Source organism: Fringilla coelebs, assembly GCF_963513975.1.
Source record: "Fringilla coelebs genome assembly, chromosome: 1".
In the NCBI taxonomy this organism is placed as follows: Eukaryota; Metazoa; Chordata; class Aves; order Passeriformes; family Fringillidae; genus Fringilla; species Fringilla coelebs.
Window position 1 is genome coordinate 89,293,369 of NC_140028.1, and position 22,513 is coordinate 89,315,881.

General features: G+C 40.1%; 1 protein-coding gene across 3 annotated transcripts; it reads right to left on the bottom strand.

Moving 5' to 3' along the window:
• Nucleotides 1-4,109: 4,109 nt before the first annotated feature.
• Nucleotides 4,110-21,933, bottom strand: LOC311158274 (TBC1 domain family member 7-like). 3 transcript variants are annotated; one of them, XM_084213588.1, is made up of 9 exons: nt 21,790-21,933; nt 20,324-20,478; nt 19,708-19,831; nt 18,960-19,040; nt 16,008-16,195; nt 14,265-14,402; nt 12,513-12,658; nt 5,241-5,370; nt 4,110-4,420 (listed from the first exon to the last, which is right to left on the bottom strand). In XM_084213588.1, exons 3-9 carry the CDS (start codon nt 19,817-19,819, stop codon nt 4,334-4,336), a joined length of 882 nt encoding a protein of 293 aa, XP_084069714.1. In that variant the 5' UTR covers nt 19,820-19,831; nt 20,324-20,478; nt 21,790-21,933; the 3' UTR covers nt 4,110-4,333. The 3 variants fall into 3 exon arrangements, with proteins under 3 accessions (XP_084069714.1, XP_084069712.1, XP_084069713.1); XM_084213586.1 differs by having other exon boundaries at nt 20,279-20,478; XM_084213587.1 differs by having other exon boundaries at nt 20,275-20,478.
• Nucleotides 21,934-22,513: the final 580 nt, after the last annotated feature.

Consider the following 22,513-nt stretch of genomic DNA (forward strand, 5'->3'; position numbering starts at 1 on the left):
CTTTTCACCCAGCTCACAAACCTTGTGTGTGTTTATATGTATTTCCATTCTGACAGCCAATGAGTTTTGTGGCTATCCTGTGAGATGTAGATAAATAAACAAAATTGTAGGTTGTGACTAAAGATCCCCTTCCCTCACATCAAGCTATGGCTTCCATAGCAGCATATATAGTTGTTAGGTTACATACAGTAATTTCCGTGCTTTAACAAGAAAAGTATTGCTGAGAATACATTGTACAGGGAATGTCAGAACACAGTCCTATCTCTTACATTGAGACCTCTACAAAAGGGATGGGTTATGTTTTAATGGAAGCATTTCATAAAACCAGTCTAAGTGAAGGGATGTGTGTGTCTTCAGTGAAGTCCATGTTATTACTGGCAATCAAATTGCAATCCAATGCCATCTGTAGGCAGGAAACAGAGGAGGCTGGAAAAAAAAAATCAAATCTCCATTTAACAGACACACCTGCACAAACACATTCTGCTGCTTGGCAGTGCCTGGCTAAAAGCTCAGTGCCCTTAACACAGGTGTAGGGCTGGATTGCTTGCCATCATCTTCCTCACCTTTATTTCTCCCCTTTGCTCCTCAAATCAAGTTTCCCAGACAACCAAGCCCAAAAACAACAGTGTGGCCATGCCCCGGTCACACAGTCCAGCTGGTCTGTGTGGGACAAAGCAGCTGCCCTGCTCCTGAGCAGTGGGAGCTTCTGGTGCAGGGCAAGGTGCAGGTGGTGCAACAGCACCCTCAGGCCACACGAGCCAGCAGTGCCTTCAACTGGTACAAAGCTGCCTACAGGATTCTTCCCTGAGTAGCAGAACGAACAAAAGCTTGGCTTTTAGGTAAATTTGTGCCACAGGAGCTGTGGTGTTCAGAAGGAGATCTTTGGATAAAGCTGTCCCATGAGGAGATGACAGCTGATCTCCTCTCCACAGAAGCTGCTCTCGATCACTGTTACTTTATGAGCCTTTGAATGACTATATTTCAGCTACTTTTGTCTCCATGCTCTCCTTATTAAAGTCAGGCCCCTTATTAAAATCCAAACCACTCATCACTTTTCAAGCATCATCCTCTGACATCTGCCATTACTTTGCTTATCTGGAGTTTCCATAACATTCGGACATCAGCTGGAACAGAATTGGTGCGTGCAGCACAGGAGAGCACAGACATGTGGCACCACTCTAAACTTCTCTGGAGAGAAAGCATAGCTTGAGGGGAGAAATGGATCAAATCAAGCTTATTTTTCTTGTTTGCAAAGCCCATGAAGATATTTGGCAGGGTGAAGCTTGAGGGGAAGAGCTTTCACTCTCCAAAGTCCAAAGTGAATGCTTCAGAGCTGTCTATGGGGGGAAAAAGCATAAAGGAAAAACAAAAACAACAACCTAACACTTCTTGGATTCTAAATGAACAAGCAAGAATGCAGCAAGCAGTTACATACTCAGCCAGTCAAGGAGAAATTATGTAAATAAAGAAAAAATACCTCATTTTCAAGCTTCTCAGGAAAAATGAACATCTGGTAACTTCTTATGTTCCTGCTGGATGACATAGGGGTTAACAGAAAACAAATAACAAAGATAACCCCTTCCTCACCTTACTTAGCCAAAGATTTCAATGGGAGACTCAACTCCCAGTGCAACTTCAAAACATTCTCTGTTAGGCACTACTAGTCCATAGTAGATAAATGACCAAAATTGGACTTTCCATTAGAAGTGCCAAGCTGGACACCACAACTACTGCACTGGTTTAGTTCAAGAGGTCCAAGAATGGTGACCACCAACCCCAGGCTGGTGACAATGTCTGGAGGGACAGACCCAGGCTTCCCAAACAATGGACTCTGCTCCAGGCTGGGACGTTAGAGGTACCTTGCCTCAACTTTCCCCTGACTGTCACATGCTGGGGACTCCTATTGTGCCACTCTGCTCCCTTGGGAAGCAGGGCAGTGAGCTAAAGCTTTTTGTTCCACTGGACATATGAGAAACTGAGCAATCACTGAAAACTGACTGAGCCTAAGTGAGCCGGCTACCTACTTCCAGTCTATTGGGAATTCAGGGCATCTTCTGCACAAACTGATTCCTTCATGAATCCACAGCTTAAGTTTGTGAGTGGACCCATTACAAGACACACAAATGTCTCTCACCAGAGGTGAAGGAAGCATGGCATCAAACCACCATGCACTCTCTTGAGCACAGCACCTTCTTCAGCATAGCCCACAATAAATAATGACCTCTGCAATGAAGAAACACTCCTCATCTTTCTTGGTACACACAACTGAAAAAGCAGCAAACTACAGCTGGACATTACAGTGGAGCAGCATTTGGGGATCCATCCCACATAAAATGGGATGTTTAAGTAAAATTGCTGTTGTTTGTGTGGAAACACAAAGTTTTTTGCTGTGAGGATTACCAAGCACAGGTTGCCCAAAGAGGTGTTAGGCTCCCTCTCCTTGGTGACAGTCAGAAGCCACACAGACATGCTTGGCCCTGGGCAACCAGCTCTAGGTGGCCCAGCTTGGGCGGGGGGGTCAGACCATGTGGACTCCAGACATCCCTGCCAACTTCAACCTTTCTAATTTGTAAAAGTTGATCTCTCTCTTCTGTGCAGCTCCAGGCCTGCCTACTGATAGAGAAAGGCTTCTTTAAATTAAAAAAAAGACTTCTGGAGCCTTCAGTCAAACAGTAATTGGGGGAACACTCACTGGCAAGCCTGGAAGCAGTAACACTGACTGGCATTTCTAATCCTGACTCAGGGCACCTCTCTCCACAGAATATGAGTTATTGATTCCCTTTCAGGACTGAAACAGCTGAACACCTTTGGTGTCATCACTGCTTGTTTTTAAATGACCAAGTAATCTCTGTGTGAAGGCCCCAGTAATGCACCCGCACCTTTGGGGAGGTGTGAACTGGCTGTGCAGCCAGGGGGCTCCTTCACACCAGCAACCCCTCAGCTTGCACCCGTGGCCATTATTTGAAACACTTGTGCACTGCATCTTACAGGATGCTGGGCTGTTGTCTTTCCTGCGCACCTTGCCCAGCTCCCATGCCTGCACTAGGAAAACAAGTGCCCAACCAAAGTGAACTCCATGGATTACACCACAATGCCGGCAAAACAATGGATTCCAAAGCAGACACAAACACGATTTTCCTGAACAAGGGCATTCCAGCAGCACCAACAGCAAGGTCTCAGCATCCAGCACAGACCATCTCCCCAGGATTTTAGGGTTAACCCCAGCCAAGTCCCAGGCTTCCCCACTTAATGTGCTGCAAGGTAAACCTGACCCAGTTTAAAACAAAAGCTTCTAAAGTATTTCAAGTCTGCACAACACCGAGTGCAAGCTAAACACACTCTCTTCAAGTGCAGCAAGCATCCTTGGCACTCGGCACACAAAGCACCAACGTGAGTCAAATAACAGCTAAGCAACACATTCTTATGTACAATTCCCTGGTCTATGCAAGAGGTAGAAATAGAATTTTACACTTTTACAAGAAAAAGATCAGTTCCTCAGTAAATCTCTATCTATGGCTAATCACTCCACTTTTACTTACACCATCTATTACATTCCTGCATTGAATTAATTCTGAAATCTAAACTAAGCAAGAATCAAATTACAGCAGCTTTGAGCCAAGCATTCAGCAGAGCCATTGGTTATTACTGGGCTCTAATTCTGAATTATACTGGCTCATCTGACTGATTTTCTCCATACCTGCACAGATCCACTTCTCTAGAATATCTTCCACGAAAAACAAAGAAGATACAGCCATAGAGAGCTTCTGACAGATAAAAAGAAAGTATTTTAAAACACTTCAGAAAAGGATTTCACCCCTGGTCATTGTGATGTCCTGTACCTCAGATTTGGGAAGTTTCATTAATCTGAAAATTTACAGTGTTAAAAGGGTACAATTACATTCCTAGCAAAAGCATGCTTGTCCACCACCCAGCAGGCTGACATTCACTAAATTCACTGTACAAATACCTCCAAGTAGTAACAAGTTTTATCAAGTAGAAGATGGCATACTAAAACATTTTTAAATTACAAGTATATCTATTTACCTTGCTTCAAGAGTTAGTTTTACTTCTGCAAAGCAAGAGAGCACACTGTGCAATCAAAATAGTGTAGCTGGATGAACACGCAACACTTCAGATGTCATTACCCCACCACTAAGTATCTTCATTGCACCTGTATTTATTGAAAAATATTTACATATTGGTCACCATGCTTTGACAGCATCTTTGCACAAAAAGGTTAATGTAGAACATCACACTAGGATGGGGGAAGGGTGGTAAAATGTCTTTTCAAAAGTCAGGTTTTTTCCCAAGCTGTCACAAGCCAAGAGAGTTCTCAGACTGAGTGTGCCGGAGTCCCGCAGTGCGTGCGCCACAGATCCACAGCTTTGCTGACAATGGCGTCGGTGTTGTCCTGAGGAATCTGCAAAAGATCGGGGCAAGGTGCCTGCTCAGAGCACTCTATTCAGACTGTTTTATTTAAAATAAAGGTTTTGAATTTTCAGTTCAGATTTTATGTCTTTATAAAAAAGAAAACAAAACTAGAATCCCATCTCCCTGTCCTCTCATCCCACCATCCCTCTCCTCTGTCCTGCACACACCATATTACATCCAGGTTTTGGACAAAGAGTTTTTATTTCCAAAAAGCAGCCAGGCACCTCACACTTCACACATCCCCAACACCAGGAATGACTCACACTGCCTATCCATGACCACAGACTGTGTCTCTCATAACTCACCTGGCTCACACTGGGACCCTACAGCCCTGCTGAGCTGCCTCATTACTATTCAGGGTCAGGAAGGTTCAGGAGCAGGTTCATGATCCCATTCTCACATCAAAAGAAAACACCCATCAATTCTACAGATTTGCACTCAGGCAAGATGCAAAAAAAGGTACCAGAAACCAGCTCTTCTAAGAAGCCTCCAGAAAAATTAACCTAACCTGACCTGCTCTAACTTTCACAGAAAAACCCTTTAGTATCACCAAGAAATGTTAGTTCTGTACAAACATAGACAATACATTCACCCCAAGCCTAAAAATCACTTTATTCTATGGAAGCCTTAACTCCTGATAGAAAAAGTTATTATTCTCATTGCTGAGCATTCTCCCTTCACCTTGGTACTGCTACACTGTTCTCAGTAATGTAATAATAACTTTTGGTACATCTGCAGCAGACAAGCAATTCAGGCTGAAACAGTTATAAGCTATAAAAGGTAATGCAAAGCATAATTAGAGTACTTACATTTTCCAAAAACTGTGTGATCTTTTCTGCAGAATTCAGTGCTATTATCTTCATTTTAAAGGTTAATAATATCTCCACAGCAACAAACACAAGAATCTTGCAGGATCCACTTATAACTTTGTCCCAAACTCTACAAGAAAGTGAAAAGGAATAACTAAACATTATTGCAGAGTCTATCTGCCTATTTCTCTGCCAGAACAGCCTTTGTACAACCATCTCTATCCAGAATATTTTTCTGAACAACAGCAATGTACTGAATTATTTGGGTCAGGATAAATAGAAGACATTTTATCAACTCCTCAATCTGTACAGAGCAGAGGGATGGCAAGCAGTAATTGGAATGTACTGATATGGTGTGTTGCTGTTTAGAGATTGAACTGTTTACAAGCTCAAGTACAAAAAGCAAACCTTGGCTTAATAGCCTGGACTGTAACAACCACTCTACTGGACTACATAGCTACCAGAGTGTGTGGTAAAGATGAGAATTTTTCCTAGCGAAAAAACCAAAAAAAATTAACTTTGTTACCATGCCTAATAGCGATACTCTTCAGTCAGCTAAGTTGCTAAAAATTAAGAGAGAGGTAATAGCAAACTACTACATCTCAAGCAGGTCATTGCTGTATGAGATACAAATATGATCTATCAGCAGGATAATAGTCCATGATGTTTAAATTAAGGGACAACTATTAAGTCTTCTAATCCATCCCACTGCGCACAGACACTCTCATAACTAGGCACTCCTACCTCTTGTGTGAAATCACACCTGGACCTCCTTGGGCAGGTGTCCAAAGACTTCAGCAACCGAACTTGGATGAATATTAAAATGGATCATCACTACCAAAACTTACTATTAGCCTGCAACTATTTGAAACCATCCTTCATCTAGCAGCTCTCTCTCAGGCCCAGCTCAAGAGACTCGGGATAAAAGATTACACAAAACAGTGTGAAACCATCTGTCAGATGGCAGCTTTTATGGGCTCACATTATTTTTAGTTCTTGAATTTTAAGAGCTGTGTCAGAAAGAGTTTCTGAGGATTACAGTTCTTGCTCCTTCTGGGCACTTGTTCAAAGTATTTCTCCTTCCAAATAAAAACATGGGGGAACAGAGACCACACACTGTCCTCCGTAATTTCTGAATATAGTAACACCAACTAAAAGACATCTACTGCAGCCCGTCTACAAATTTGGATCTATGGGTGTGCTCCTTCCAGGGACAACTCAATTTTTGTATGACTTCTCACAGAAGAATTTGCCCTTCAGCCCAGAGTGCCAGGAGAGCACAACACAGGCATGACATGAACTCTGACAGCTGAAGTGTAGGATCACACTTTTACACAAGGAATTAAGAGGGGAGAGGCCAGCCAAGAGCAATTAAGGTGATGAAAGGAGAGGAAAGGTGAGAGAGCTTGGACTGCTCAACTTGTAGAAGAGAGAGATCTGGGAAATCTCATCAATGTAAATTGGAAGGGAGAGCATGAAAAGGGTGCAGCCAGGCACTTTCCAGTCATGCCCAATGAAGGGATCTGAGGCAACAGGCACAAACTCGAAACACAGGACTAGATAAACTCGAAACACAGGACTAGATTTTAACTTATAACAAAGAAAGGAGAAAAACAAATGTGCAGATCCTCAGGACTATTCTCAAAGTAGAAGGAAACAAATAACCCACAAGGACGTGGGGGGGGGGGGGGGGCGGGGAAGGCAAAGCCAATTTCTTTCCCCTTTGCAATTTAGTTTTAATTCCCTGTCTTGCTATGATTAAACAATTAGTATAATCCCCAGAGGGACAGAAACAACACAAAATCCAAGATCAAAATCTTACTGCTTCATTTGTGGTTCAAGCATCCCAGGACAAATGATCAATGCACATATTACTTTGCTGTTGAAGTCAGGTCTAGGAAGCTTTAAGCAAGGATATGAGAAAACTGACACAACAGCTCTGTTCTACACTGTACAGCTCATTCCTGTTTACTTCTACAGCATTTTCCTTCACAAACACATCTGTTTAGAATACAAGAAAAACTTCCCCATGTGTTCCATGTGCATCAGAACTGTAATTACGAGTGACAATTACAGAGAGTAGCAGATCTCAAAAACAGGAAATAATTTTTAAAGTTCATATCAAAGCTCATGCTAATTTGAAAACAAACTTACTAATCCTATTATGAAATACCCAGTCTTCTTTCATTATTTTGCTTCCAATTCTTCTGACTTCAGACTCCATAATTACATTAGGTTACATGCTATGTTTAGAAAACACTCTATTGTTTTCCTGCATTATTTAGTCTGATTCCAGAACAAATGTTCTAACAATGACAAAACAGATGCAGTATCTAAATCACCAGTGTCTTCACAAATTTTGGAAGATGGTGCACAAAAAGGTGAGTGAGATGGCAGCACTAACCAGCTGTGTCTGCTGCAGTATTTTTTCCTTAATGTTTCCAGCTATTGTTACACTCAGTACAACTCCATCAGTGACAATAATGGGGAATGATTGTGCAACACTGTGATCAACAGTCAGCACTTTGTCTGTACCAGCAGAACCAGGAACAACAACACTAACTGTCAAAAGTGGAAAAAAAAACACAGCAGTTTCAAGGAAATACATTTTCTAATGATCCCTTTCTAATACAGCAGCCTTTATACATTGTGTACACACACGTGTCCTGCTTTCACTTTTTTAATAGCAATAATTTAAGGTCAACTTTACTGCAACTTTTTACCTGTTCTTTGATACTCCTGGAGAGGGGGAAAGTATAAGCGAAACATCGTGCAACTGTGCCTACAGCCCTACACAGGAGTGCAGAAAAAGAAATACATATTCGGAACAAAATTCATTATGTTTTGTGTGACTATCATCCTCTGTAAAATACAACGGTTCAACTAATCACAGGAACACTTGTAGGTGTTTCTTGAATAGCAAAACAGTATTGACAGCCACAAGGAAAAATAAAAAGAAATGGGAAGCTATAAAGGCAAAGAGCATGTCAAGGATTATGCAAATGAAACCATTTACTTTAACTGAGCCTCTTCTATAGACAAGATAGGACACTCTGTGTGCACCTGTGTGTGAAGGGATGCCATTCTCCAGGCACTCTCTGAGGTTCCTGCAGCACTACAGTGCTGTGATACAGGAGAGACATCACAGCACTGCTGCTCTCTCTTTTTCTGATACATTACCACTAACCTCAGTTTTTCCCCATGCTGCAGGGTAAACACACTCAACCTTATTTCCTGGTTCTGCTCCTCCAGCCATCCAGACAAGAGACATTTAAAAAGAACAAATGCTTTCTCCTCTGCCTGCACTTCTGGGTGTCCTTCCAGAGGTAACTGGGCATGGAGGGACACGAAGAGGCTCACACAAATTTCACCCTGATGTATCATGATCTTGTGCCTATTCATTTGCAGACCTGGGAAGCAGCTCAGTGAGACAAAGGCAAACTGAATTAAGTTTCTCTGTAGTAGCAGCCCACATGCACATTCTTATGCTCTCCTGCTCCACAGTAAAATTAAGGCATTTTCCATATTTCTGTTATTTCTATTAACAAATTATTTACATTTTTCCAACTAAATGTAATTTATGCTGGGCATGAAGATCCTGTAAAACCACAGAATTATGTTAATACATTAGTAGTGTCAGTTTGAAAGTCATAAGATTTCAGGAGAATGACAAAATACTTTGCCACTAGCAAGCTGCCAGAGACTAATAACATACCACCACCCAGCCAATGCCAAGCCTTCAGTGCAACAACATTAGGCAGGGGCCTGATACGTGAGTGGCATCATTAGGCCATAAAAAATGCCTGACTCATTCACAATTACAACTGCAAAGCTGCACTGCTTCTGCTGGATCATCTGGGCTGACAGTGCCAGATTAATCTGGAAGCCAAAATGCCATTTTGCCTGTTGAGATGAAGCCACTGACAGGACCCCAAGGCTTAAGAGCAGGGATCTCCAGCTGAGGGCCCTCAAAAGCACCATTGGAAAGCTTTCCACATATGGGCTTACCAAAGAGATGAGCAAATATGCTGTTGCACAAATCAAACAAACAGGGCAATGATGAATATGAAAATACAGGTGTGATCTAGTTCTCTCCCAGTCTCTGAAACACACCTTTCTATGTCTCTCAAACCTCTGTTACAGGCTGGTTCATACTCCAGAAAGCACCCTGTCTATATTCCAGGTGGGATACAGAGTCTTTGGAATAGTCTGCTCCTCCCTTTCACCAATGTGACACCTTTAAGAAGTTTGTTAAGAAGCTCATCACATAATATGCCAAGTGTATTAGACACTGCACAGGCTCAAAGCAAAAGTTTCCACGTGAAACCTGTCCGCATGTATTTTCCAAGCCCACTTAAATTAACTGATGCACAAATTTTACCTATGGTGTAACCTGAAGTGTGCTATAAAACAGTATTTATACTGAGTGGCAGTGCTTGTCAGTACTGGTATTGGGCAACTTTATCTCACCATTACCAGGTAAAATTTCTGCACAGCATGAACAAGTCTTGTACACCTTAGAGAAAACCAAACAAACAAACCCATACATTTTAGATTTATCTGCTTGACAGAGAAGACTACAGTTCACAGAAAGCAAGCAGCCTCTCTAAGAAATGCAGTGCTAAATCATAAGTGAAAAGAAATCATGAAAGACTGTGTTCAGATAATCTCTCACTTGACAAGAAAGTAAGTAAAATTCACGGGAGAACTGGAGACCTTCAAACCTCAGCAGTTTCAACAGTGACATTTGGATGCATTTCAGATAAGCACTGGGGCTTCCAGATCCTAATCCAAACTGAATCTCCAAGCATTAATTAAGTTCATCTGTCACACACTACCCATGAAGTATGTTATTTCCTCAGCGAATAAGGCCATTATGATTACAACTGAATAATTCACAAACCTAAACTGCCAAGAAAAAGTGCACTTTCATCATGTTTCCATAAGAACTGCAGGGAAAAGGGATTGTTCTGCCATCAGAAATACCAACACTGAAATTTGGTTTTCTTCCAGAGTGATACAAAAAGCCAGTATTTCGACCTTTTCTGGGGGAAAAAAGTATTAAAAAAATTCAGGTAACCAAAATATTATACTTCAGTAAGGTAAAACAGCATATGGAAATGTTTAATATGCATACTGATTATACAAAAATATTTCATGTAAATAAAACTAATTCAAAATGGTAGACATTTGAAGCCAAACATTCTTGCAAGATGAAACATGAAATCAAAATTCTTCATCTAGATCTCTCCTTTTACACCATCAGGATGACACAATTCCATTAAAGTCTCAATTTTCAACAGAAATTCTAAAAAAACCCCTTTATCTTCTGAGAGCAAATCTGCTCTGATACAAATTCCTCCCTCAGCTCTTGTCCACAGCCATAAGATCCAGTAGCAAAATTGAATCACATGAGGTCTAAGCTCTAAACTGTAACAAACATCCTATACTATGCAGACTTACATAATTTCTGCAGTCACAGAAGTAGTAAAAGCTTTCAATCACCACATCACACAATCACTAAGCAGACAAGACTATTTTGGAGCCTTACAGGTGCTTGATAAGAAGAACTTGCCGTGCAACAATAACCATGTTGCACCTAAAGGTCTCAATCCTTCACAAAATGTTTTTTTCCCCTCAAACATTATCCTTGACAACAACAAAATCTACAGAACCTCAAAGACCATGGTCCAACAAGAGCAGAAAGCACGATTTCTAATCTTACAGCTTGTTCCCTAAAATCTTCTTATTCTTATAGGGGTAAATAAAACATTTTTAAGAACAGCAATTTTCCACTTTCCTCAACGGAACATGAAGTACCAGATAAACAAACACTGCATCCACTATTCAGATTATTACCAACTTTACCACCATATAAGCATTTTCTACAAAGCAATTTACAAAGCACTGTTTCCATGCTAGGTTCCTATTCTAGCCACTGAAGTCCTGTGATTACCTCGAAGTAAAGTTTCTCTTGAACATTGTTACTTCTCAAAGTTTTTAGACAGCTGCAAATGACACCACTGTTTTCTCTGTACCACATCCTGCTCAGCTATCAGCAACTCTTGTTAATGCAGAAAGATGCTTCTCTACATTGAGCTTGAATTTCCTGCTTTCCAAGAGTTCTCAGGCAGCAGAATTAGGGAAATCATACAAGCTTCATTTCAAAAGCCCTTCAGCGAAGTGTCACACACAAGAATTTTTCCCTTTTAAAAGCTCAACAACCTATTTGTAAGTGCAGAATCCTGATATAATCCACAATTTCATTAGCTTTGTAATATTCAACTTGCCCTAGTACTTTTTAAAATAAACATTCTGTCATGGTTTAACCCCAGCCAGCAACTGAGCAGCAGACAGACACTCATTTACTACCTCCACCAGTGGGATGGGGAAAAATTGGAAGGGTAGAGGTAAGAAACAAATTTGTGGCTGGAGGAAAAAAGTTTCGTAATTAAAAAGAAGTAATAATTTCTAAAAAATTGTAAGGAAGAGAAGAAAAACATGACAAAGAGAGGAAAATAAAGCCTGAGACAAGTGATGCAACTGAGAACAGCTGCCCACCACCCCACTGATGGCCAGGAAGTCCCCAGGCAAATGCTCCCACCTGCCAAGTTCCTCCTCAGCTTAACTGCTGAGCATGACTCCACACAGAATAGATATCCCTTGGGTCAGCTGGAGTCAGCTGTCTTGGCTGTGTCCCCTCCCAGCCATGTTCTTGTGCACCCCCAGCCTCCTGGCTGGTGAAGAGCAGAATGATGCTGTGTAAGCACTGCTCTGCAGGAACTAAAACATCCCTGTGTTCCAAAACACAGCCCTATCACCAGCTACTCTGAAGAAAACTAACTCTATCCCAGCCAAAACACATACACATTCCCAAAATCTTTTTCATCTAACACTAATGCAATATTACAATCACTCCCTAAGCACAGATTTTTGTCAAAAAGCCCAAAAACTGACTACCACTCAGCTATGTAACACTGACAGAGGGTTTGGAGTTCTGCATCCTAGGAGGCACTAAGTGTCCAACAGAATCAGCTGGTATACTTAGCTCCATTGTTTTTATTTTCAGTAGGTGAAACGACCACACAGAGATTGATTATCTTGCATCAGTAACAAGGGGAATTTAATCCAATTTTATCATTTTCAAGTTAACAATAAAGCTAACACCATAATCTTACAGATAAAGTATGGAAAGATCTTTGCCTGCTAGTGATGACGGAAAGCTGAAATTACTATGCAGTTACAAACAGAAAGAAAAGAAAAAGAACTCGCCTCTGTAAACTGGACTCAGGTAAACATCCTGCAAAACATTTTTTAAACCAAAGATCGTAGGGGAGTTTGCTCATTGCAGCACATGCCTTCAGATGCATCAGCAGTCTGTTATCTTCGATGTTCAAATACTGCTCCAGAACTTTTGGCTGAGAAAGGATTAGAAAATTTTAGGTAACTCACATCAGAATACCTTCATAGTTGATGCACACTGTAAGACAAGCACTGTCTTAACAATTCAATTGAGGTAATGGAGCAATGTAACCTATTAAAATAATGTACCTTCATTGTTTTAGTTTTCCAAAATGCAGGTGCTACCGACTTTTGCAATCAACTAATTATGTACCTAACCAAAGAAACAACCTCAGCTTCCTGAAATTGCTGACCACTAGCAGAACTTCCAAGATACGCAGTATTCCCTAGTGCAAGGATGAGCTTCAGAGCTTCAAGGAATGCAGAAATTAAACGTGCACTAATTACTGCTACCTTCACAAGAAAAATCGAGTTTCATTCACCTCACACCTAATCGCCTTAGCACACATCAAAAAATATCTACACACAAGGCAGCAAAACCCAAAAAATCAATTCTGAGAGCAAGTCCCTGGGCAACCCATTAAAAACTGGACATTGATTTATTGTCTAAAAACCCTAAGTATTTAAGACATAAACATGTGGATAATTTTCTCATCTTGTTTAAATTTTAATGTAACACAATACACATTTTCATAAATTCTTTACTACCTTTATGCTTTGTCATAGTTAGGCAAACTGCTAAGGACTTCAATTGTCAAAGGCAGAAAACACTTCCTTTGCCAATATTCTCACCTACTGAGTCTTGGCACATTGATTGTGTTACAAAAAGAAAATTAGGGAGGGAGACACTTGGCACTCTTTACGTCACATCATACGAAGACACACTTTGAAAATACTCCTTTCTCCTTTGAACTGGTATAGTTGAATGTACCACCCACAGAAACAGGAGGTAGGTTTAAAAATTATTTCTTAGTTCCAAAAGAAATAACAAGGGCAGGCATAATTTTCCTCAGCAAATTTCTATTCAGCAATTGCTGGCGCACATGTACTCCATATTTTTATTTTTCAGGATACTGTTAACTAAAAGCTCCTTATCTGTTACGGCTATTTTATGAATTACAAGAACATTCATAATTTTGATAAGTACACATTAAAATCAAGCTTTCATTTCATAAATCAGGAAGACAGAAATTCAGAATTAATATTCTGTGATAGCGTTTAAATTGTCAGGGCTACAAAAATCTACTCCACTTTTTATTATTACTTGATTTGCAACATACTGTTTTTCTGAAGACTGAGTACTCTGCTCCATTTATAAAGCAAAACTGTGCTTTGTCTATCATCCAATGAGCAGCATATGAATGCCAGAGCTGCAGCCTAAAAAGTAGCAGACGTACATCAAGATGTTCTTCACTTTTGACATTTTTAATTGTTTAAAGAAAACTTTTAGGTGACCAATTTGTTACATAATTCAACTGGATACAATGTAACCTTCAGACAAAAAACTTAATTGAAAATTACCACGTAGCAAACTAAAACTATTTCTAATGTTAAACAGGGCAGCACAATCACAATGCAGAAAGCACTCCTCCCCTCTTTTCAAAGTAGCTGGTAGAACAGAATCCAAGGGTGTCACATCTGATTCTCCAGTTGTCTCTCTGTGTTAATGCTTTCTATGACTGCTTCTCCTTGTAAAAAGAAAAAAAATTCCTTTTTTCTTACCAGCTGTTGTAACGAGTCTTTGTGCTTGCTGTTCAGCTGATTCACAAAGCAACTGACAAGCCAATAGCATTCTATAGGATCCTCTACCATTTCCTCCATTGCTTTAGCAATAGCAAGAAACACTTCATCTTCAGGTTCCTGAAAAACAAAGAGAAAAAAGTGATCTACAAAGAAGTATTGGACTATTCTCATTTAAATTATTCTTACATTCCTTTTCTCTGCTATTCAGGGAAAAAAAAAACAGGAATCAACATACACGAAAAGCTGTTCTGACGTTCCTAAACAAGACATCGGGCAGCAGCTGCACGACGATGACAGATATCTATTAAAACAGAGCAGGTAAGACTTGTCTTGCTTTTAAAACCAAAACATGTTTCAGTGTATAGAGAGTCCTAAATACTACTGGGTTTATGTCTCTGCCACACAGACTGCTCCAATACACACATATCCTGACTTGAACTCTCTGCATTCAGATGCACAAAACACTCAGCAGACTTCCGTTTGTTACTCAAACATTTCAAAATATTTGGATCAATCTGACATCTCTTTATCTCCCTCTACCTCTACAATAAAACACCTGCATTACCATCAAGAGTAACCTCTCATAAGTTTAAGGGGACAGTGACTGCACTGAAAAGAGAACAAATGCTTTCTGCAGCAGTAAACAAACCTGAGTTACAGGACTAATGACTGGGGCTCTGCTAAACACCATCACTATGAAACCTCACCCACAGCTCTGAGATGCACTGACAAAACACTTACTTAGAAGGAAATATCGCTCTAGAAGGGAGGAATTTTCAGCCCACTGCATCACATGCCAAAATCAAGGAAATTTCTGAACTGAAAATTTGCAGGGTAGAATGGCCACATTCCTAGGAAATGGTAGGGGTATGAAAACATTCCCTCCTCTGACAAGAGAATGCTGCAGGTAATCCTGCAATTCTAAATATTACTGATTTTTCCGTATTAACTTAAACCTTTTATTATTTTGAACTTTTCTTTAAGTATTAACGTCAAAATTTGTGATTACAGATGTAAAATTACAAATTAAGTTGGGCTAGAGTGAATACGGATAAATTAACTAGAGGACGAAATCCACTTAGAAAGCTCTGTGGCTCCTTTTCTCATCTCCTATTTCATGGAGAAAAGAACCACTCAGTGTTTTTATCATCACACTACTAATTTACCATCACAACACAGCCTTGTTTAACCTTATGGGTGTACACTGTGAACAGCAGAGTATGTGCATTACCTGACAGATGCCCAGGCCAGTTTAGACTAAGAAAAAAAGGAGGACAGTACACTGAAGTCTAAAATTAAAAACAAATAATTTAAGTATTTGCTGCAACTTGCATTAAATCACTACTTGTACAGGCTCTGAATTACCCTTGTTTCAGGAATGTAAGAACCTATGAGCTACAATGAGGTCATGTCATTTTCATGTCAGTGCTATAAAGAAACTGAAGTGCCCTGGAGTACAAAAGGCTTGAAACCTAGGAGGAAAAATGCACAAAAGAGATTTTAAGGCATAAAATCTTACGTAAGTACTTAGGGGAAGGAAAAGAGAAAAGCACTTTGACTAAAATTCTTTATTTTACATTAGTACTTCTCTGTTTTCCATTCACCTTACTTGGTCTGTCTACAAGCATTTGTGGGGTGACCCGCAGTTTTGTTTCTGACTGGTTGACAGTTTCAAGTTAAATAAAGTACTGTATATAAAGGACTGTTAAAATCATCACTGACCAGTGGAAAAGCTATGTTTCGAGGCAGTTTTCCTGATTCCAGTTGATGTATGCGGAGGAAAACATCAACCTGTGGGGTAGAATCATTAATAAAGCGAATCACACGAAGAGCATGGTGAATATCCCAGTACTGCTCCTTCCGGTACTTCATCACCAAAGCATGAGATTCGTGGTGAGGAGGAATAATTCCTAAAATAATAAATTAATTAAATCAATTTTAAAAATTAAAAGAAAAAATATAAGCAATTGTAATGAGGAGTCCTACTTGTTACTTTCTGTATCTGTCAAGTTTTCAGTACAGCACTAGTTGTATATTTGCGCGCAGCTTCCATTTATTTTGAAAATAAAGTCAGTGTAGAATGATTTTTATATATATTAGCTGTTCATTTTCTCAAATTCTACACCTTGCTTGAGATGACAGAGAATGTATACATGCAACTAACTAATGCAAAGATACTGTTCACTGCAGTATTAATTACTTTACTGCCAGAAAAGTCTTTACTCACTGTATCAGAGATTAATTCTCCCTAAAATGACATTCAAAAACCAAAATCAATCAGCTGAATCAATTAAACATTAAAACTTAAAATGCCACATAATCACTTGAAAAGTAACATTTGTTATTTTCTTAGCAGAACACAAATATCCTTTCTAGATTTCTGGGAGAAAAAAAAATTTTAAAAGTATCTAAGTAGAAAGGCAAAGAAAATTACACAGCATCTCCAGCACAGATACAATTTCACTCAGTCCTTCGATTTTCACAACAAAACTGTCACAGACTTCAACAGAAATAAAAACATACATAGGCAAAAAATGCCATTTCCCTATCGCTAGTGGAGCAGAACTTTTCCCAGTGTAGAAACCCATGAAAACAAAGTATTCTTCAAAAGTCAGTTCTAAATCAAGCTACCTGCTGCCTTTTACCTCTCATTTAAAGAAAAAAAGTATTCCTGCCAAGTGTTACACCATGAAATGTCTGAGTTGAGGAACAAGCACATCAGACAGAAAATTATCTTTTCCAGCCGCAAACCTGAGTGCATTTCAAAAGCTGGAAGAAAGCAAGACATTTTTCTCAATATGCCAAAGGAGAGTCAACATCATAACTGTGTGTACATACTGCCAACTGCTCTCCTCAAACACAGAGGACAACCTTAGGCAGGCAAAACGAAGCTGAAACAACAGAGGGGTGCCTGGAAACCATCATGAATCATCTTTGAACAGGAAGGTAACAGAGGCATTGCCGACACCCCACATCACCTGGGACATCAGCAAGCCTTGGCACATGTCAGAGAGAGTTTTGCTGACAGGCCAGACTTCCTTTTCTTAAATTATTAACATTATTTAGAGGTCACATAACACCTCCCACCAGAAATAGACTGGGCTGTGGCTCCAGCCATTTAGGCAGAGATATTTTGCACTGTCCTTCTCAATATCAGCTTTTCTAACAACTGCTAACACTGAAATGCAGTGTAAGAAAGGTCCCTGAACCTCTGTTAACCCAAGGAATGTCATAGAATGACAGTATGAATACCTGAAATCAGAATATCCAGAGTTTGAAGGGACCCACAAGGACCACTGAGTCCCCCTCCTGGCCCTTCACAAGACTACTCCAAAAAATCACACCATGTGCCTGAGAGCAGAGCTCAGACTTCTTGAACTGTCAGGCTTGGTGCTGTCACCTCTTCCCTGGGGACCCTGTTCCAGTGCCAAACTGCCCCTTATTCTGATATGCAACCCAAACCTCCCTTGAAACAACTTCATGCTGTGAAATTAATCACTCTGGGTTTAAAATACAAAATACTTTTTAGAACCAGTGTAACTTTCCATGCAGTTGATTCAGAAGGTGTTTTGTGTTATAGGATTCACAGATTCTTTATCTAAAACAGCCCAACACCTGACTCTGCAGTAAGCTACAATTTTGCAAAGAGATGAATTTTGCTATTATAAGGTTGGCTGAAGGATTCTGTACTGAGTTGCTTGTCCAAAACTCCTATGCTATATTTCTCACCAATAATATTTTAAAGGATGCTGACTACTTCACTGGTGTCCAGGATACAATAATATTTTTAATGGCAGAGCCTTTTTTCAAGTAGGACTACTCTGTAAGTTAAACTTCAAGCCAAGAACTTCAAGCTTTGTAATTGGATCGGTGCACTACTTAATACCTTTGCCAAATAAAAACAGGAATAAAAATTATATTCCACATAATCAGGAATATGAAGCCAAAACTTTCAAAATGTAAAAAACTGGAAGGGGAAAAAATGAATTTAAAAATTAAGATTTTTTTAAACCCCTCCTGTCTTCAAGTGGACATTATCTCACATCTAGTCAATGAATGTACTTGACCAGTTAGTGCAAAGCCATTAGTACTTTTGAATTAGTCATCTGACTAGTGCACTTCTAGGAAAATATAATCTATTTATGGTTTTTACAGCTTCTAGGGATACCATTAACTTGTCTTCAGCCTTGTATCTTCTTCAATGGCAAATACAATTCAAAGCCAGCAGCAAAACCATAAGAAACCAATATTGTGCAGAACACAAAGCTTCTCTTTAGAATAAACATGTATTCCATGCTTCACCCAGTTTAAAATTAATCACAGCTTTACTTCAACTTAATTGTCTGTTATTTCAGGAGCACAACTGAATACCTTATCAAATATCAATGACTTCTTATAATCCACATTTCAAATTCATTTCATAAATGTACTTGGATAGTGTTACAAAGTTAAATACAGAAACACACTCTCCTAGGCACATTTCAGCAGTTCTCAAAAACTTGTTTTATAATTGCCATTGGACATCCAAGGTGGATACATAAGTAGGCTAAATATATATCAGTAGGCAAAGGTAATAGAGAATAATCCTGTCATTACTTCTTCAAAGACAAAAAAATAATTTTTTTTTGAAAATGGCATCTTCCTACATTCTATATTCCATGTTATAATTCATACCTAGAAGCACTTTCCACACCAGTATACGATACATGGATGGAAGAGGAAACCTTTGACTAAATGTGCAAAGCTTCTCAATATCTGTAAAGAAATGAAAAGAAAAAAAATTCAGGACAAATTTAAATAGGGTTATAAATAGGTTTGCATCTCTGACCCAGCTAAGTATGACAAACTTTAGTTGCAGATTGAAATTCCCTATTTCACCACATATTATCAACAAATGCTTTCACATTGGCCTGACTTACAGTAAAACTACTCTGGGTTTCATAAGGAGGAAACTGGACCATTTTTATAGGCATTTTTGTAAAGCATGTTACTGTCAAAATAATTAAGGCCCTTTTTAAAGGGACAACATTTATCCTTCTGTTCTGCCAGAGATGTGGCACTCCTCCGGGACCAACAGCAATTACATCTTCATTGCTTTGAACTTAGATGGAATTGACAGCATGAGAGGATGCATTCTCAGATTAAAATTGCTTTCCCTAAAAATCTTTCAGGTTCTTGGGCACAAAGAATGAAAGAAGAAAAAAAGAAGAAACAAGCAGCTGACAAATCTTTAATAGTTTTAAAAATCAGATTTCCAGGTCTTTGAAAATTAAAGGTCTGCTAGAAGTAACTGAGGGATTATTGGTAAAAGATGCAAAACTGAAAAAAGTATTAAGCACAGCAGGTAAGCACTATCTATTACTCCCTCCCTAGCCCCTAATCACTAAGAAATAGAATAGAGCAAACAGTGAAATCAACTTGCCCAAACGATCATCCTTTAGCAGAATTTCCAGCGACTTCTTTTCTTCGACTCCACGAAATCCCACTTTTTCATAATACACTGAGCGGAAGTTTCTCTGAGAATCATCAGCCATGACTGACTCCTCCTGGAGAAGCAATGAATTCCTCTCAAGACTTACAAGAATACATTGCTATTGCTTTAAGGTCAAGTAATTTTACACACTGATATAAGTTTATTGCCTACGTCTCTATAGTATTAATAATCCCTACAGAATACTAAATCGTCCAAGATGTTTTTTGTCGCATACTTACATAAACAATTATAAACGTAATTTATTCTAAACAAGATCTAAAGATACCAATTTTACAAACAAAATTAAGGGATTTTAAAAACTTATTCACATAGTATATTATGCTAAATTTGGAAAAGTTTTTTTAAAAATTGCTGGAGAAACACTTCAGTATTTTATGCTATACCCTGTACTTCAACATAAAAAAATACAGTTACAAGTCTGACAAAATTTTGACTACAAAAACCCTACTCAAGTAGAACTATTGCCCACGTAAGCAAAATTATTAGGATTCTTACTCACTAGCCAAGATAATCAGAAGCAAGGACAAGCCAGAGTTGGCCTCACCGGCACAGGGGGGACAGGGAAGAATACGGCTGAGGGTGTAGGTTTCTTCTGAAGTTGCAGATATGAATTAAATGGTCATGTTGTTTCCAGCTGCTGTAACAGCCACAGCCTTGAGCTTGTTATTCCAGCACTAAAACCAAACAAATGTCTCATCCCTGTAGTGGAAACAAAGGTAAATTCCAGTGAGTGCTCTGTGTATCATAAGAACTATAAATGACATTTCAATCCAGCTCAACCCCCTAACTATCAATTCTCTCTCCTCTGCAGGCTTGCAAACATGAGAAAGTTCTGTTTCCTAACTCCAAGGACTAAGAACAATCTTAACTTTTACATCCAGTGACAGCAGCAATACTTTGAGAAAAAGAATTTATGTTTGACTAATGAGTGGTGAATGATGCATTGAGAAGCTTTCATAGTTAAATTCTTCTTTTCCTTGCAGAACCAAAGTAGACATCAGGAGCAAAGCACTTACAGATATAAACAAAGACCACAATTTTACAGAGAGTGAACACATTTAAATTTGTATATCCAGAAGGCCTATTTGTGTTTCAAATTATGTCTGGTTTTAGGGCTTTGTAGGATCAGGGCCAAGACCAGACAGCAAAATACAAGCCAACAAACGACTGAATTAGTGCTTTCTGAGATAGGCCAAATATTATTTTAAAACGAAAGAAAAAAGAAATAAATACTACTTGCAACACATTCCAGTCCTGCACTATCCTTAAGATTTAAGAAAATGACTAGGATATTCACATATGGTGCATTTAAGGGTCCACTGATCAGAGTGCTCACTGTTTACATTTCAGCCATGCCTGAAAGCAGAATTTGGATGTGATAGACACCCAAGTACGTTTGAAAATTTTCAGATTTTCATTTACATTTTCAAATTTTTAAAAGCATTTACATTTTCAAATTTAGTAAGTGTTATTTAGAAAAATAGTTTTAAAAAAAAACAAAAATAAAACATGTCTAGCCCATACCACTTGTGGAAAAATGACAAGAAAGACACAGAACTTTGAAAAATAACAGCAGGACCTATTAGCCAGGAATACTATTTTAATAATTTTAAACTTGCACTATAACAACAGTACATTTTATTTATTCGGTGGTAAAAGGAGGAAGATAGTTTGTTTCCTCCTTCACAATATAGGACTTGTATTTTCATGTTCTACAAATGACCAGTATGCCAATCTTTACACCCATCTTCAATAAATTGGAAAAAGAAAGGGGGAAAACAAATCCTTAGCCAGCTCATTAGAAGTATGCTGTAGAGAAGTGTGCAATTAACTCGTCCTATCCTCAATTACAGCCTTTTCGGCCTCAACAGCGGCTTTCCCGGTATCATTAAGTGTCACTCCAGGTGAGGCAGCAGCACAGGCCCGGGGTGCGGAGCCACCGCGCTCGGCCCCCGACCGAGCACCCTTCCCTCGCAGGCCTTGCCGGAGGCTCCCCCCACGCGGCCGTACCTCGGGGCTCAATTCCCGGCCTCCGTCACAGTCCTAGAGGAAAACAAGGGCACATTTGGGCACGGGATCAAGGCACCCCGGCAATTCGGGCCGCGCCCGCCCGAGCTGCCGGCGGACGGCGGGGGGAGCCCGGCACGGCCCGAGCGCGGCGCATGCGCGGGCCCGTCCCGCCCCGGCGGCGGGCGGAGCGCTGGGGCGGCCGTGCTGGGGACGCCCGGGGGTCGCGGTTTCTGCTGTGGGCGTTCCGCAGGGTCTCGAGGTCACCCGGTTCATCACGGGGTGACCCGGTTCATCACGCACCCCGCCTGTGCTCCCCGCCGCCCCTCGGCTCCATCCCTGTGCCCTCAGAGGGCATCCGTCCCCCAGAGCCGGCTGCCCGCATGGCGCGGGTGCGCTGAGGGCTGCGCGGCGTTGTGCGCGGTAATGATGGGTGTGCTCGGCGCCTTTGACCCCATCCGCGGTGACTCCAAGGACGCGTCACTTAGCCAGGCCTCTGGGAAGCGAAGTGCATTTCGCAGAACCGAGGGATACTCAGGCGCTTGTGATCAAAGTACTGGGTGCTAAATATCCCGCCCCTCAGAACAGATAAAGGACCTGCATCTCGCTGCTGAAAGCCTCAAAAATCAACCTGTGTTGCCAAAACTGGGGGACATCAAACTAGTAGTGTGATTTTGATTCGGGGTTGGGGTTCTTTTGTAGTTGTTGGTGATGTTTGTGTCCAGGA

Excerpts from the sequence above, each read along its gene's own strand:
- LOC311158274 (XM_084213588.1), bottom strand. The coding sequence starts at position 19,819 with ATGGCTGATGATTCTCAGAGAAACTTCCGCTCAGTGTATTATGAAAAA. Across the intron at positions 14,403-16,007 it reads GAAACATAGCTTTTCCACTG|GAACCTGAAGATGAAGTGTT; the intron begins GTCAGTGATGAT and ends TTTGTTTTTCAG. Across the intron at positions 4,421-5,240 it reads TCACACAGTTTTTGGAAAAT|ATTCCTCAGGACAACACCGA; the intron begins GTAAGTACTCTA and ends GATCTTTTGCAG.